The sequence below is a fragment of the Helianthus annuus genome, chromosome 4, assembly GCF_002127325.2.
Source record: "Helianthus annuus cultivar XRQ/B chromosome 4, HanXRQr2.0-SUNRISE, whole genome shotgun sequence".
Classification (NCBI taxonomy): domain Eukaryota; kingdom Viridiplantae; phylum Streptophyta; class Magnoliopsida; order Asterales; family Asteraceae; genus Helianthus; species Helianthus annuus.
In genome coordinates, this window is record NC_035436.2 from 107945482 (window position 1) to 107961922 (window position 16441).

The 16441-nt window shown below is 32.0% G+C and overlaps 1 protein-coding gene across 2 annotated transcripts; it reads left to right on the top strand.

The window, feature by feature from the left end:
* The first annotated feature begins 829 nt into the window (after positions 1-829).
* On the top strand, positions 830-16026 carry LOC110918780 (glutathione S-transferase zeta class). 2 transcript variants are annotated; one of them, XM_022163067.2, is made up of 9 exons: positions 830-883; positions 2506-2593; positions 2681-2737; positions 3400-3485; positions 3565-3636; positions 3717-3770; positions 4544-4619; positions 15258-15313; positions 15783-16026. In XM_022163067.2, the coding sequence occupies exons 1-9, from the start codon at positions 833-835 to the stop codon at positions 15795-15797; spliced, it is 555 nt and encodes a 184-aa protein (XP_022018759.1). In that variant the 5' UTR covers positions 830-832; the 3' UTR covers positions 15798-16026. The 2 variants fall into 2 exon arrangements, with proteins under 2 accessions (XP_022018759.1, XP_035844976.1); XM_035989083.1 differs by lacking the exons at positions 15258-15313; positions 15783-16026 and adding an exon at positions 9839-10209.
* Positions 16027-16441: the final 415 nt, after the last annotated feature.

The window sequence follows — 16441 nt, forward strand, 5'->3', positions numbered from 1 at the left end:
AAAAGATACAGAATAATAAGGGTAATATTTATATAAATTATTACGTGTAATGTAATATGTAATTTATGTACTTTATATATTTGTGTACTACATAAATTTTAGTATTCAATATGTGTAATACACGGGATGTTATGGTAGTTTAGTGTTACTAATTAACATTTGACGGTTATTGTGATAAATTCAAGTTAGTTGTGCAAACTATCATAGGGTAATAAAAATACTTTAGTTATATGAAGTTTTTACATATTATATAATTATATTGTAGAACCCCATATAATATACGTGTCTATAACTTTGTAATACAAATATAACGTTGATAATCAGTAAAAAATTTTAAAGATTAACATATAATGAAAACACTTAACTTTGAGTGTTGATACTTAGACCACAAGGTGTGGTGGCGTGGAGATTGAGGGGAGGTGGGAGCCACTCCACGCCCCAACACAACCCCGTCACTTGTTCGACATGGGCATTGCCCCTTTTGAGGTGGAGATGTTCACGGGTGTTGCCCTTGATTTCTTTGAGAACCTGATTTTTATTAAATCCTTTCATGCTCCTAACATTACCCCATGCCTTTTTTTAATGTAGAAGGTAAAACCCACATAGGTTATGTGACGCTTACACGATAGGCTGGAGGCTCTGGCCTTACCCTTGTTACTCCATATAATCTTAATCTGCATTATCTTTTTTTTAATTCTCGAGGACCCACGTAGTTAGTTGTGTATCTCCTACGATTTTCAAAATATGTGGGCGTTAAGTAGGCATTTTTCTTTATAAATGCGTTATGTTAGGTAGGCATCTGTTGTCTCTTTTCTTTTGGACAAATTTGTATATGTTAAAAGGTTTCTTTTCTATTGTCTTCATCAATTCCACAATCCACATGGTACGTCTATCTCTCTCTCTCTCTCTCTCTCCGTATATATATTGATTGGTCTGTTCCGTAAAATGCATTTATACCTAACGTAAGAAAGATTATTAAGGTAGTGGATATCCAACATGTACCAGTTTATTATAAGGGGAAAGTGAAAAAGACAAGGTTAGATGCGAAACTCTCAATACTAAGTGGTTTCGTTAAAACGAAAACTAAAAATAATATATGATTTTGGAAAACTAACATCTATGTGCCTTCCGCCCTTTCTATCCCTAGTCGAACCTGGTTTTTCAGTTTTATTCATGCTCTTGCATACGCATATCGATTGATCGATCCCATCGCCAAACCATCTGTTGTATTTCAGTTCAAACTCACCAACTTTGATTTCCCCATCCGATTATGGATTTATTAGGTTTTTTTTATTAGGTTGAATATGTTTAATTGTTGTTATTAAAACTGCCTGCAATTCAACTGATTGATCCATCATGGAGGCATTAGCTCGATCTTATTGAAATTACTTAGTTGAGGTCAACTGTCAAGACTATGGTCAAACCGTAGTGAGCTAAAATTAAACTGGTCAAACATGGTGAATGGAAATTAGACAGACCAAACATAGTGAATTAAAAAGAAACGGGTCAAGATATAATGACTTAACATGAAGCTTGTCCAAATAAAGTGGATAAATATTATACAGGTCAAGTATAGAAAATAAAATTGAAGTAGGCCTAACGGGTAAAAATATAGAGAATGGAAATGAAACGGGTAAAAATATAGAGAATTAAAATGATACAGGTAAAATGTAGAGAATTAGAATGAAACGGGTAAAATATAGAGAATTAAAGTATTCAATAAGCTAAATATTGATCATGTATTCTGTAAGCTATTTGTGTCCAACTTTTGGCCTAACATCTTGTTTTCATGCTGCGGTTCACATCTTACCTTAAATGCCTAACATCGACATATTCACTTTCCCCTTTAAATAAATGCACTATGCATATATATCACACCACAAATGGTCGGTTTGTTAGGGTACGCCATGGCACCCGCAATTAGTTGTCAAGAAAAATATAACACATGCGCTTACTGTATTTTTTTAAAAGAAGTTAGCATGCGGAAGTTAATTATAAAGAATTAAATTATTAAGAAAAGAAAATTAGAAAAGGAAAAAAAAATAAAGAATATCACACCACAAACACATGCAAAACTACATAGGCTATCCTCATTGAGGTACAGGATCCTGTACATTAATCCAGAAGTGTGAGAAGTGTATTATAACACTATATATAACACTATATAACATCATATAAACACCGTATAACAATATGTAACGTATAACAATATGTAACACCATATAACACTATGTAACACTATATAACACTATATAACAAATATAACACTATAGTTTGTCTGATAGCATGTCTATGATAGATGTATAGTGTTATATATTGTTATATAGTGTCATATAGTATTACATAGTGTTATATGGTGCTATATGGTATTACATAGTGTTATACGGTGTTTATATGGTGTTATATAGTGTTATTTATAGTGTTGTAATACACTTCTCACACTTCTGAATTAATGTACACTATCCCTACCCTCCTCATTGATTCTCACCTTGATTCTTTCTGTAGATGACTAATGGTGAAAAAAAGTTGCAACTCTACTCTTGTTTCATAAGCCATCCCTCATTTAGTGTTCGAATTGCTCTCAACTTGAAAGGTTTTCTTATTTGATAATCTAATCTTCCTTTAACTGAATATAGACGTTATTTAAATTGCTGATATGAATATTTTGTTTTTTTGATAGGACTTGATTATGAATGCAAATCCATTAATGTGTTCAAAGGAGAGCAGAGCCATCCTGGTAATAAAGTTATTTCATTTAAATTAAGCGCAGTAATCTACTTACATGTTGATGTTAGTTGAGACTTATGAATTTGTTACCAAATTCAAGTATGGATCATCATTAAATGGAAAAATATCATATGTGTTTCACATATAGCTTCTAGATTTACTAGTTCCGACTTCCGATTGTGGTTTCTTTATGTTATGTTCAACTGTTTGATTCCTAATACCAATCGACACGTATGTTTTCTCCCACCCGAGCACACTAGTTCTCCTCTCAACCACCCAACCAACGTATTGAAAACACGTTTGATCATGGTATGTGAGGTGGACATTCCTTATGACCTAGTGCGCATTCGAACGGTGTAGGATTTATCTATTGACAACGGTCACAACATACGGAAATTTCATATAGTTCGTCTATACGAAATATTAGTGGTCATAAGGAATGTATGATCTCAAATACCATCATTCTGTTTGGGGGTTGTAGTTGTGGATGAGAGAAGACTCCAGAGTTAAGCACGCTTTGGGTGTCATGACGAGGGACCACGTTCCACTTAGGCAACCAAAAGCAAATTTGTAAGTTCCTGTTGAGAAAGCCTAATGAAATGAGGGGTCGAATGTTACCTTGTATCTGTCTACGTGTGCATGTGTAACTTAATTTCCTTTTTGTATGCATAGAGTTTTTAAAAATCAGCCCTATGGGGTTTGTGCCTGCTCTTTTAGACGGTGACATGGTGCTTGCTGAATCTTCTGCGATCATATTGGTTAGTAACTTCAAAATTATCTTCATGTTAACTCTAAAGCTCTCTAGCAAGACACTTTTTCTTTTTTCCTATGATACAGTACCTAGATGACAAGTACCCTCAGCATCCTTTGTTACCTCATGATCTTAAGAAAAGAGCAATAAATTATCAGGTAAGATATAAGAATCGATTTCACATATGAATATGTTCAATGTGTTTATTTGAATTCTGGTATATGATATGTCTGTATAGGCTGCAAATATTATCTCTTCAACCATACAACCTACTTTAAGGATACCTATTTTGGTGAGTAAACGTAATCTAGGGGTTGTTTGGTCGCCAATTAATGATTTCATTACGAAGCTACCTCTAAATCCGTCAGAGGTAAAATGTGTTTGGCTCACTTAAAAGACACTTCATCAGTGGTGGATCTAGAAAAATCCACATAGGGGTAACGTTTCAATAAAAAGGGGTAACGAAATAAAAAAAAAAACGTCAAATTTTTCCAAAATTTACACTACCGTCGGAGCGTCATCGAAGTGTCAAGGGGCAACGGAGGTTACCCCTTCTATCACTCTAGGTCCGCCCCTCCACTTAATAAGGGGGGAGGGGGTGGTTATCACTTGCAAAAATTCCATCACTTCCAACATTCAATCAAGTTCCGCCATGTCATCAACCATTATTCCATCACTCACAACTTTACTCACAACACCCAACAATAAACCCACACACCCCCTCACATCCATTTATCACAGAATGGGCCATAACGCGTGAAGTTTATCACGCTAATTAAGTTCCACGCGTGGAAATTGAGAGGTGGGGGTGGTGTGTTCATTTCCATCACTCTTTATTAAGTGCCATCACGTGCAAACAAAGAACCACCCCGCCTCCCCTAATAGTTAATAGAGCTTGGGTAAGTTTTAGAAACATGCTATGCTAACCCATTAAAGGCTACCTCTTAATCGATCAGGCCTCTTAATGGCTAAACACAACAATGCCAAACAACCCCTTATTTATTTATTCATTCTTGTTAATTTGTAAACTCCTCACTAAATTTTATATATCATTCTGAGTTTCAGGCTTACATCAGAGATAACGTTGGTCCTGACGAAAGGATTACATGGGTTCATAAGCATCTTGGAAAAGGCTTTACTGGTAAACATATTTCTTTCTTGCTATTCTCATAATAAATAATAACTGATGACTTCTAAACTATTTGCATCAATAGCTGGTTTAGGAATCCATACGTGTTTTTAGGTGATTTTTGAAGTTGCATGTAAAAGTAGGTAAGTCAAACGGCAGGGCTATCATATGATGTAGTTGTTGTTAGCTAATAAAAAAACTAGTATTTTAATAACTTAAATACCTATATGAGTACGTGTAATTAAGGTTGTCTCCACCGAGAATATGTGGTTAATGTTTAATTACGTTGTTTATATAATTATTACTAATGTGATTTGGGGATTTTGATTAATTTGAAAGAAATTGTAAAATTAATTAAGAAAAGTGTTAACTAATTAAGGAAAAACGACTTCCACCAGAGATTCAGGTTATCGATTTCACACAAAACACCGTTTAACTACTAAAACACCATTGTTTTGGTCAAAAAATTGTAAGATGAACTTAATAACCAAAAATAGAAAATGAGGTTAGGTGCTTATGAAAATGTTATATTTTGTATTCAGGATCCTGGGTCTGCTGTTAGGATCCTCAGCTCTAAAAATAAGATTTTTTTTGAATGGTGAACTTTATGTATAAGGTTACCACACTCTCCAAATCGGAGAGCCCCGTATTGCCCCGCTCTGGCTTCAAAGTTTGGCGTTTTTGGGTGTTCCCCTGGGAAACCATACCGCCGGCTGCCACTTTACAGTCGTTGAGCAGAACTCTCTGGCGTAACACACGGTGGGATGAAAACCCGGTTGGGCTTGGGAATCGAACTGACAACCTCACACAAGGTCAAGTCCAAATCCTTCATTGCCTATATTCACCTCAATATGACACAAGTGGGAATTGAACTTGAGTTTCTCTCCATTGAAAAACCCAAACCTCCTACCACTACGCCAGAAGTGGGGGGATGCTAAAAATAAGTTATGTGTTGGTTTTGCTTGGTCAAAACTTTAATGCATGACAAACAAATCTGAGAATGTTGAAGAACAACCAACATAGAGGATATGTCACGGAGAAAAAGCCCTTGATCTTCTTTGTGAAGATGATATCCGGTACACACACAAAAAAAAAAAAAAAAAAAAACTTACACCAAAGTCATCGGTTACTCTGCTTTATTAGTCAATCATTTTTTGGCTAATTGGTCAGGTTTATTTGGTTAGATTGTCGATTTTCGGTTCTATTAGTAACCCAAACCTTACATGGGTTAATTTTTTTTTTTGTGAAAGGTTTATCATGGTTTTATTTTCATATAGCATTGTTGTGATTATGCTATGGTATTAAGAAGTCACACAAATAAACCCACGCTTCCGCAAAAGCCAGGGTGTGACACATGTCCAGTATGACTCACATCTATTTCCATAAGAGGCATCAATGTTAACCAAGCAATGAACATGCACGAGAAAAGGGCTTACCGAAACTTGATCGGAACCCTATCTGGTTAACCGTCATCACTGTCAGAGCCATGGCAGCCTCCCAGCTAACATCCCCAGTCACTCTCTACTCGTCACAAACACTGGTCGCTGTCACAAACATCGAGGATCTATAGAAAACAAATGCCCTATAATAAATCTCTTACCAGAGCACCACGGTGTAGAATGCTGTCAATTGCAGTATTGCACTACCCTTGTACAACTGATCATCTCAATCTAACAACTTAATATCACATGATCATTTTCAAAATTAACTAATATACCTAAACAAATGTCTATACCTAAATGGAACTCATATAAATTCATATTTAATATACACATTCTGATGTGTAACAGAGCAAATCTGGCCTCAATATGATAAAGGTCAACACTCCTGACAAATAAGAGAATCAAAACTAAATTCAACTTCAGAAAATGCAAAATTCTAACAACCTAATATCACATAATGATCATTTTCAAACTTGTACTGACCTGCTATGTCGACTGAATAATCGCCGTATAATTGTTATGTCAGATCTAGGGTTTCAACATAAAAAACCAAAAACAAAAAACAATAATAACTTTAATAACTTCGATAAATGATGAACACATAAACATAGAACACAAACATCATACCTGCAAAGGAGATTAATGTTAATAAATCAAAAGAACAAATATCGAATAGGTTTACTTACATGATGTCTTGGTAATCTCGCGGAACAAAAAGAAAGATAAGTGCATTAGAGAATGGAATGCATAATCGATTGAAAAGCAAAACGCGATCTTCAATTGAGGTTGTACAGAAAATAAACCCTAATTAGATGAAACTTCACCCATACATCATCAAGCTGTGCAAATTGATGGACAAAGACAATACCGATAAATAATGGATGATGAATCAACGTAGAAGAAGAACAAACGTGTTGATATCTAGGGGTTGTCGAGGAGTGTACCTGTTTGTTGAATTGTTTGGAGAAGATGATGAATCCAGTAGAGCGATGAATGTGAGGGAGGCTCCATGAAGAATGAAGATCTATGGTTTTGGATGATCGTATTGTTATTATTATTTAGGGGAGTGAATTTATTTATTTTGAAGAAGAAAAGAAAGAAAAAGGCGGAGAGAGAGCAGATTTTGAAAGGCTTGGATTGGTCTCACAAAGAAGAAAGAGAGAGCAAATAGAGAGAGAAACCAGAGTTTGAAATTTGAAATGGAAAACATTTAATGAACCCTCTTTCTCTATTTTGAATTTCAAATTCAAATTTCAATTTAATATGGTATTATAAGTTTTAAATAAATTGTTATTTATGACATCATCAGATCTACGTGGCATGCCTGAGAGACTGACACGTATGCAATTCTATGTCATCATCTAAGCTCCCTTAATAGATAGTATAGATTAACTAAATAAATAAATTATAAATTAATATTAAATCTTATCATACTTTAATAAAATATTATCCTCAAATCTAAATTATTAATTTAATATATTTTTAAAACAAATACCTCTATTTCCTACTTATGTTATATTAAATATATAAATAATAAATTAATATTAAATATTATCCTAATTTATTAAAAATATAATTTTTTTTATTATTTGGTATACAAAATTATATTTATTCAACTCGTGTAAAACGTAGGGTTTTTAACAATAATTTTTTTTTTATTTTTACTATTCAAAGTTACATTTATATAATCCGTGTAATACACGAAGTTTTTAAAGATATAACTTTTTATCATTTGCTATGTAAAATTAGATTTATTCAACACGTGTAATACACAGGGTTTTTTAAGGATATAATTTTTTTTATTATTTGGTATATTTTTTAACCCGACTATACACGAGTTTTTTAAAGATGCGACGTTTTTAGTATTTAATATACAAAATCACATTTATTTAATCTGTGTAATACACATGGTTTTTAAAGATATAACTCTTTTTTAGATCTATTCAACACGTGTAATATACGAGGTTTTTAAGGATGCAATTTTTTTTTTATTATTTGGTAGATTTATTCAACCTGATTATACACTGAATTTTTAAAGATACGACGTTTTTAGCAATTAGTATACAAAATTACATTTATTTAAGCTGTGTAATACACATGGTTTTTAAAGATATAACTTTTTATATTATTTGATATATAAAATTACATTTATTTAACCCGTACAATATACGAAGTTCATAAAGTTATAATTTTTTATTATTTAATATATAAAATTACATTTATTCAACCCGTGTAATACACGGGGTTCTAACTTAGTCTATCTACTATAATAAAAGAAACCAAGTTTTGGACACGTGTCATTCATTCATTCATTGAAGGTATCCTCAAATCTATACTTATCTTATATTAAATCAATAAATAAATAAATAATAAATTAATATTAAATCTTATCATACTTTAATAAAATATTATCCTCAAATGTAAGTTGTTAATTTGATATATTTTTAAAACAAATACCTCTCTTTCCTACTTATCTTATATTAAATATATAAATAATAAATTAATATTAAATATTATCCTAATTTACTAAAAAATATTTTTTTTATTATTTGGTATACAAAATTATATTTATTCAACTCGTGTTAAACGCGGAGTTTTTAAAAATATAATTTTTTATTATTTACTATAAATATAAATTTTTTATTATTTACTATACAAAGTTACATTTATATAACCCGTGTAATACACAAAGTTTTTAAAGATATAACTTTTTTATCATTTGCTATGTAAAATTAGATTTATTCAACACGTGTAATACACATGGTTTTTTAAGAATATAATTTTTTTATTATTTGGTAGATTTTTCAACCCGACTATACATGGGTTTTTTAAAGATATGACGTTTTTAGTATTTAATATAGAAAATTACATTTATTTAATCTGTGTATAGACATGGTTTTTAAAGATATAACTCTTATTTAGATCTACTCAACACATGTAATATACGGGGTTTTTAAGGATCTAATTTTTTTTTATTATTTGGTAGATTTATTCAACCCGATTAATTATACACGGGGTTTTTAAAGATACGACGTTTTTAGTATTTAGTATACAAAATTACATTTATTTAATCTGTGTAATACACATGGTTTTCAAAGATATAACTTTTTTATTATTTGATATATAAAATTACATTTATTTAACCTGTACAATATACGAGGTTCATAAAGATATAATTTTTTGTTATTTAATATATGAAACTAAATTTATTCAACCCGTGTAATACACGGGGTTCTAACCTAGTGTATAGATATATGTTACTCGATGAAAGTTAAGATATTAAATTACAAATGAATGTCACTTAAAAGGTAAACTGCCTGATTTAAATTGTTATCTTAAAAGATTTCAAAATAAGCTTTGATATTGAAATTAACTAATTAACCATTTACCCGACGTTGTTACATACAGTAGAAACTCTATAAAATAATACACTTGGGACCACCAAAATTTATTAACTAAAAGAGTTATTAATTAATCGATAAATTAATAATTATTAATTTATATATTAATTAATATTTTATTAATTTATAGTAGAATACTTAGTTTACAAACACCTTTCAAGCTTCCACTTAATTATTGTATACAATACATGTATATCAAATGAACGACCCAATTTGAAAGAAAACTTCAATCTCCCACCTTATTATGCTTCTTGTGTTCAATGTATCACTTTATGGACATTAAAAATATTTTCTATATAAATACAAGATCAAAATAGGTTAACACAAACAAATCATACACACAACATGGCTTCCCATCTTAAAGGTGTGAAAAAAACAACAATGACAGACGAGATTCGAAGAGCATTATGCAAGCACAACAAGGATAATCCAAGCCTCACTCAAAAGCAATTGCAAGAATGGGTTCATAGTAAGTATGGTTTGCAGGTGAGTCAAGCGACAATATCGATGAAAGTTCTACAATGGAGCCCCCTTCGCGAAACGAAGCTATTAAAGCGGCAATCACATTGAACAATTTCTTGTTGAGCTATGAGAAAACAACACCAGAAGTTCTTACCATGCTAAGGAAAATTAGAGACGAGATTCAAGGGGAAATTGATTTCAACAAAAAACAAAAGACGATTGAGTCCTTTTTCAAGAAATCTTCATAAATCATTCATGTAATATGCTATATATAAGGAATTATTAATTTATATTTTATATGGGGTCTAAAGAAATTATCAAAAATGTATTATCTTATAATTTTAGCGAATTATTAATTTAGCTCCCTATCCCCGAGTCGGAACCGGCAAAAAATATTATCTTAGAGAGTTTATTAAATAATCGAGTATTAATTTATCGAGTTTCTACTGTAGTATGGAAACGAACCTTTGTGATCGATTGGGAACGAGTCTTGATTTGAAATTAATTAATTAATCAACTGAGAAAGTTTAGAGAGAGAATTAAAATGAAGAATTTTTATAGGGGTGGGATTTGACATCTTCAAAACTATTTTTTTAGAAAGGGAGTGTAAAAAGTAAAAAGGGAGTGTATTAGCCTACCCCTTAAAAAACCTTCGTACAGGATGAATATGGGTTGAGTAAAATATTATCAAGATGCGTGTTTTAAGATAATGAAATTTGACGTGACATTTATAAATTTTGTTAAGTTAATTTTTAAAGGGATATTGCCTTTAATAATCCCTACTAGACGTCATTGGTTATTGGCAGTCCCACCCTTTTTTTTGTTCTCCCTGACAGTCCCACTTTTCTACTAATTTTCCTCCACCGGTCCTCAGTTAAAAAAAACCCCGTTAAGTTTTTTTTCGAATTACAAACTGATGTTTTAGGGCTTTTGATCAAAACAAGGATACGAGTCGAATGATTTAAAACTTACCTTGAAATTATGCTCCAACGGTGAAAACCGTGATTCAATTTGGTGTTTAAACTTCCAATTAACAAAAATCAAGTTGTTTGGAGCACCGTTTCGAGGTAAGTTTTACATCAATAGACTCGTATCCTCGTTCTGATCAAAAGCCCTAAAACGTCAGTTTGTAATTCCGGAAAAATTTAACTACGTTAAGTTTTTTAACTGAGTACCGATGGAGGAAAAATAGTTGAAAGGTGGGACTGGCAGAAGGAATAAAAAAAGATGAGACTGTTAATGGCCAATGACGTCTAGTTAGGATTATTAGAGGCCAATATCCCATTTTTAAAATATTTTCTTTACAACTATGTATTAGTTTTTTTATTATAATTGATGAATATATTAATTTAATTAAAGTGTACTTAATCCTCTAAATATCATTTTATCACTTTTAACTTAACTAAAATTTCAATTATAATTATAAATATATAGAAATATTAATACATATAAAAATTAAGAACTAAAATTTAGACTTTTTAGTACCACCTGTTATTTTATTTAATATATTTTTATCATTTAAACATCCAACCACATTTTTTTATTTAATATTTTTACCATTCAAACATCCAACCACATTATATATTTGATTTTTTTTGGAAAACACTAATAAAAAGTAATTATTATCATTATTTTTCCTTTTTTATAATGTTTAAACAAACATAATTATGAATTTGGTGTTTTTTAACGGCGTAAAGTTAGGATATCGCTAGCTGGGTTAGTAGTTAGCATCACCGAGTTAGTATTAAAATCCCACCATTGCCTGGACTTGACCCCAGGACCTCTAAGAGAAGCAAAGCTTCCCAATTCCCCACTAACTGCTATTTGAAAACGTAAATAGAAGTGTGTTAAGTAAAAACTAAGGTGATTCCGGCTATAGCTGGGTGGTAAAGGCTCTTGTCTCTTGGAGAAAAAGACCAGGGTTCGATTCCTGGCATGGGGTGAAATTTAGTATTTATTGGTGTAATTTAGAAGTAGAAGTAACATAACCTTTACCATTAAAAAATGTAAAAAGTAAGGTTATTTAGAAAACTCATAATTAATTTTATATTGAATTCACTTGTTAATGAATATAATAACAAACCGAGGGTCAGAGCGAACAGACTATACAAACCCTTGAAGACATGCTCCGTGCGTGTGTCATGGATTTAGGCGGCAACTAGGATACTCACCTACCTTTGGTGGAGTTTTCCTTATAATAACAACTATCATACAAGCATAAACGCCGCTCCGTTTGAAGCTCTATATGGTCGCAAATGTCACTCACCTTTGTGTTGGGCTGAAGCTGGAGACAGATAGCTAATTGGTCCCGAACTAGTCCAAGAAACGACCGACAAGATCTTTCAGATCTGAGGCCGTATTAAAGAGGCTCGTGATCGACAGAAAAGCTACGCCGACCGAAGACGGAAACCGTTAGCTTTCGAGGTAGGAGACATGGTTTTTGCTGAAAGTCTCACCTTGGAAGGGTGTAGCGAGGTTCGAGAAATGTGGAAAGTTGAATCCACGATATATTGGTCCATTCAAGATTTTGGAGAAAGTTGGTACCGTGGCGTACAAGTTGGAATTACCAGAGGAACTAAATGGTGTACATGATACGTTCCATGTGTCAAACCTCAAAAAGAGTCCAACCCAGGAAACCGTTGTCATCCCTGCGGATGAAGTTCATATTGACGACAAGCTCCAATTCACAAAGGAACCTGCTGAGGTGATGGACTGGAAAGTCCAGAAAACAAGGAGAAGTCGTATTAGACTGGTTAAGGTATGTTGGAACTCTAAACACGGGCCGGAGTATACTTAGGAATGCGAGGACCAGTTCAAAGCCAAGTACCCCCACTTGTTCGAGGAAGCTCCTGTGAGAGATAACTCAGCATGAATTTCGGGATGAAATTCTTTTAATGGGGGGAGACTGTGACAACTGCCCAAAACCGGTAATTTCCGTACTATTTTAATAAATATTTATTTCCTACATTTATGTGATTACACGCCAACATTATGTGCTTATTTGATATGCAATTGAATTCATGCATGTTCCATATATTAACTGTCACATTATACTATACTTGAAGCGTTGCGTCGAATTAATTAGTAAGCTCGCCGGTTAGACAAGCTGCGTCAGCATGACTGCAGAATACAACTAAACAATAGATTTAGGACTTAGAAGTAGATCCAACATCAAAAATACAATGAACACTAAGTAGATGAACAAAGGTTAATATAAACACTTTCCGGAAGCTAAAACAAACACTAAAAATACCCAAAACGCACTCTAAATGCAGAATTCTACAGAAATTCAGCAAAAACAGCAATTTAACATCAAAATACTATGCAGAATTAAGGTTTAAATGTCTAGAATAACTTGTAAAGTGTCGGGAATGAAGACTGTCACAAAAGGTACTTCATATCTTGCAAAACTGCGTTATTTAGCACTTTAACCGATAACCGAATGAATACTCGGACACTATCCAAAACACCATAAATAGACTAGAAACATTGTTTTAGTGATATAAAGCTAGTTATAATGCTAGAACGCCTTAAAAATCATAAAAACACATAAACACACTTAACATTCCATTTAACACTTAAATTTACATCTTTACACCTTTAACTTTGAAAACTTACATATTACCCCCCCTCTTGGTGACCGGCCCCAAGTGGCCCCACAAACATCATCCATTAAAATATTATGTAATGTGGCTTAGATATTAGACATATGGACTTGTGGACATTAAGATGTTGGAGGATTATAAATATAAACCATAAGACCTTATTCCTTATCCTTTCATTTCAAAATTTTCACCATCTTTCTCCCTCCTCTCTTCTATACTCTCGGCCACACCCACCTACACTATCACCACCATTTTCTTCATCACTTAAGCCTTTCTAAGGATATCAAAAGGTGCTAGAAGGTGAACTATGAAGGTGTGAAGCAAAGGAACTTCAAGGACCTTCTTGGAGAGCTTTTATCCACTCATTTTCTTCATTCTTCATCTTGATCTTGTTCTTGCCACTTCCCTAGCCACTAGAGCTAGTAGTAAGCTTGATGATCTCTATTTTACTTCATGTTAAGCTTATGTACAAGTTACACTTTCAAAGAACATAAACTTTTAAAGATGGTAACTTAAAGATCTAACATAATCTAAGAGAAAACAAGTTGTTTTGAAGTTGTTTGGTGTATAATATGAAAAGAAAATAAACACATGTTTTAAAAACATGGGAAACCTCCATTTTTAGGGAAACTATGTATAAAATTTTGACACTTAAAAAAATATAAGTTGTGGTGAAACTTATTCCCTAAAAATTCACCTAAAAATATTTATCAAGGTTTCCTAATTTTTATACAAAACTTATAAGTAATAAATAAGGATTTCTTCAAGTATAAAAACAATATTAAGTATGTATATTTTTAGGGATATATATATATATATATATATATATATATATATATATATATATATATATTTAGTGGTCACAAAATTATGTGCTAAGTGTATATTATGTGTATTATATGTATTAGTATGTTAGGAACTTGAAAAATACATCAAATACTCCCAAGGAGTATACTACAAAAATACGCATACAAATACTTAAGAAATACACAAAGATACAAGTATACAAAATTACATATAAAAAGGATACATGGACAAATACAAAAATATATATTAATATACATATATTTCCTACAAAATTAAGGACTTGGACAATTATTGGACTTATTGGACAATTTTATATATTTATGGGCTTATACAAAAACTATTACAAGTAATGGCGGAATTATAAAAAAGTGACAAATGACAAAAGTAAGTAAATATATATATATATATATATATATATATATATATATATATATATATATATATATATATATATATATATATATATAACCAATAAACCTTAAAAATATTATTCATTTTAAGAAATAAAATTTCGGAAAGTAATAAAAATCAAAGAATTGAGTTTTGGTTAATTAATACAAATATACAAGAATTTACACTTAAAATACAAGTATACTTTCCTAAGTATACTTACACCAAAAATAATATTGGAAATATTATTTAACATATTACTTATATTTATTTTTGGAGAATAATATAAGTAACATATATTTGAAAAGGTTAAAAATATATTATTTTTAAAATATAACATTTTCAAATCCTACTTACACAAATATATATTTCTGGGATAAAAATATAAATAACAAATACAATATTAAAAATGATGTAACATACATACACAAATGATACAAGGAATAATACATGTAAGACACAATAAGACACATTAAATCCAAATAGTAACTTGTACTTAGAGGTTTACAAGTTAGGTGATTAACATACTTAGAACGTCTATAGGTCACGACATTCAAGTAGCAGAAGCCGGTGCAGCTAGACGCTCAAGACGCAAAGCAGTGAGTTCATGTCCCCACTTTTAAACGTTTTTACTGTTTTCTAAACTTTGAGGAAAATACATGTACAAATGGTATGCTTTAAACAAAGGAATCATACATAGATCATGTCACGAATAGGGTATACGTAAGCACCATCAATCTAGTTTAGACCGAAAGAACAATGGTTAGATCTAATAGGTCCGGGCAGCCTCACTCTCTTGACAACACATAGTCATGGAGTGTCTTGGGTCACAGTCGTTGGGTAAACGATGTCAAAAATCGCCTAGGTTTGGATGCTTCCTATGTCGTCACATATGTTAATGTCCTAGCTAAACATTAGCGATCTCGATTCCATTTCATTACAACTTACAAACTTACATTTTACAATTACATACCATGCTTTTATACAATTACAATTGTTACATTTTACACAAACTGCATGAATTCACATCAACTTTTGTTGATGATTTTTAACTTACATGTATTTCAGGGAATTAGTGGATAATGCTCGCGGGCTCCTTGTCAAGATGTTTAGTGTCTAACCTCCGTCGCCATCTTTTGTGGATTTCTTTACTATATCCCATCCTCTGTGGTGATATAGGAAACAAAACCTTGATCTTTGTTTTGAAATGGTGTTGTGAACTTTCAAACAATTATCTTTTATTTATGATCTTTAAACTATTTTTTTGTATCTTGGATAATCAAACCTGAATGGCAAGATGGAGTTTATTTTATATCATATAGTATGTTTACTTATCGTATGCAATGAGAACCATTCAGATCACACCTCGTGCTTCCGCCTTTGAAAGGGGTGTGACATATTGATGAGGGTTTGGGTTTGTAATTAGGCCATCCGTAGTCATAAAGCCCTTTGTGGGGCGTTATGCGACACGTGTCGTGCCACGTCACACAGGGGCTTTATGGGGCGTTATATCACTAGAGCCCGTAGTCATAAAGCCCCTACCCATCAATACCTAATTATTAATTTTCGTTTTTATTAATTAATTATAAAAACACTAACTAATTTTTGATTGGTCCAAACTTTGAAACCTCCCCCCATATCCGGCGCTATATATATCACGCCTCCCCAATTTTTTTGTCTCATAAAGCCCTTCGTAATGGTGTTTGGGGCTTTATAGGGGCTTTATG

Excerpts from the sequence above, each read along its gene's own strand:
- LOC110918780 (XM_035989083.1), top strand. The coding sequence starts at position 833 with ATGTTAAAAGGTTTCTTTTCTATTGTCTTCATCAATTCCACAATCCAC. Across the intron at positions 884-2,505 it reads TCAATTCCACAATCCACATG|ATGACTAATGGTGAAAAAAA; the intron begins GTACGTCTATCT and ends TTCTTTCTGTAG. Across the intron at positions 4,620-9,838 it reads TCTTGGAAAAGGCTTTACTG|ACGAGATTCGAAGAGCATTA; the intron begins GTAAACATATTT and ends CAACAATGACAG.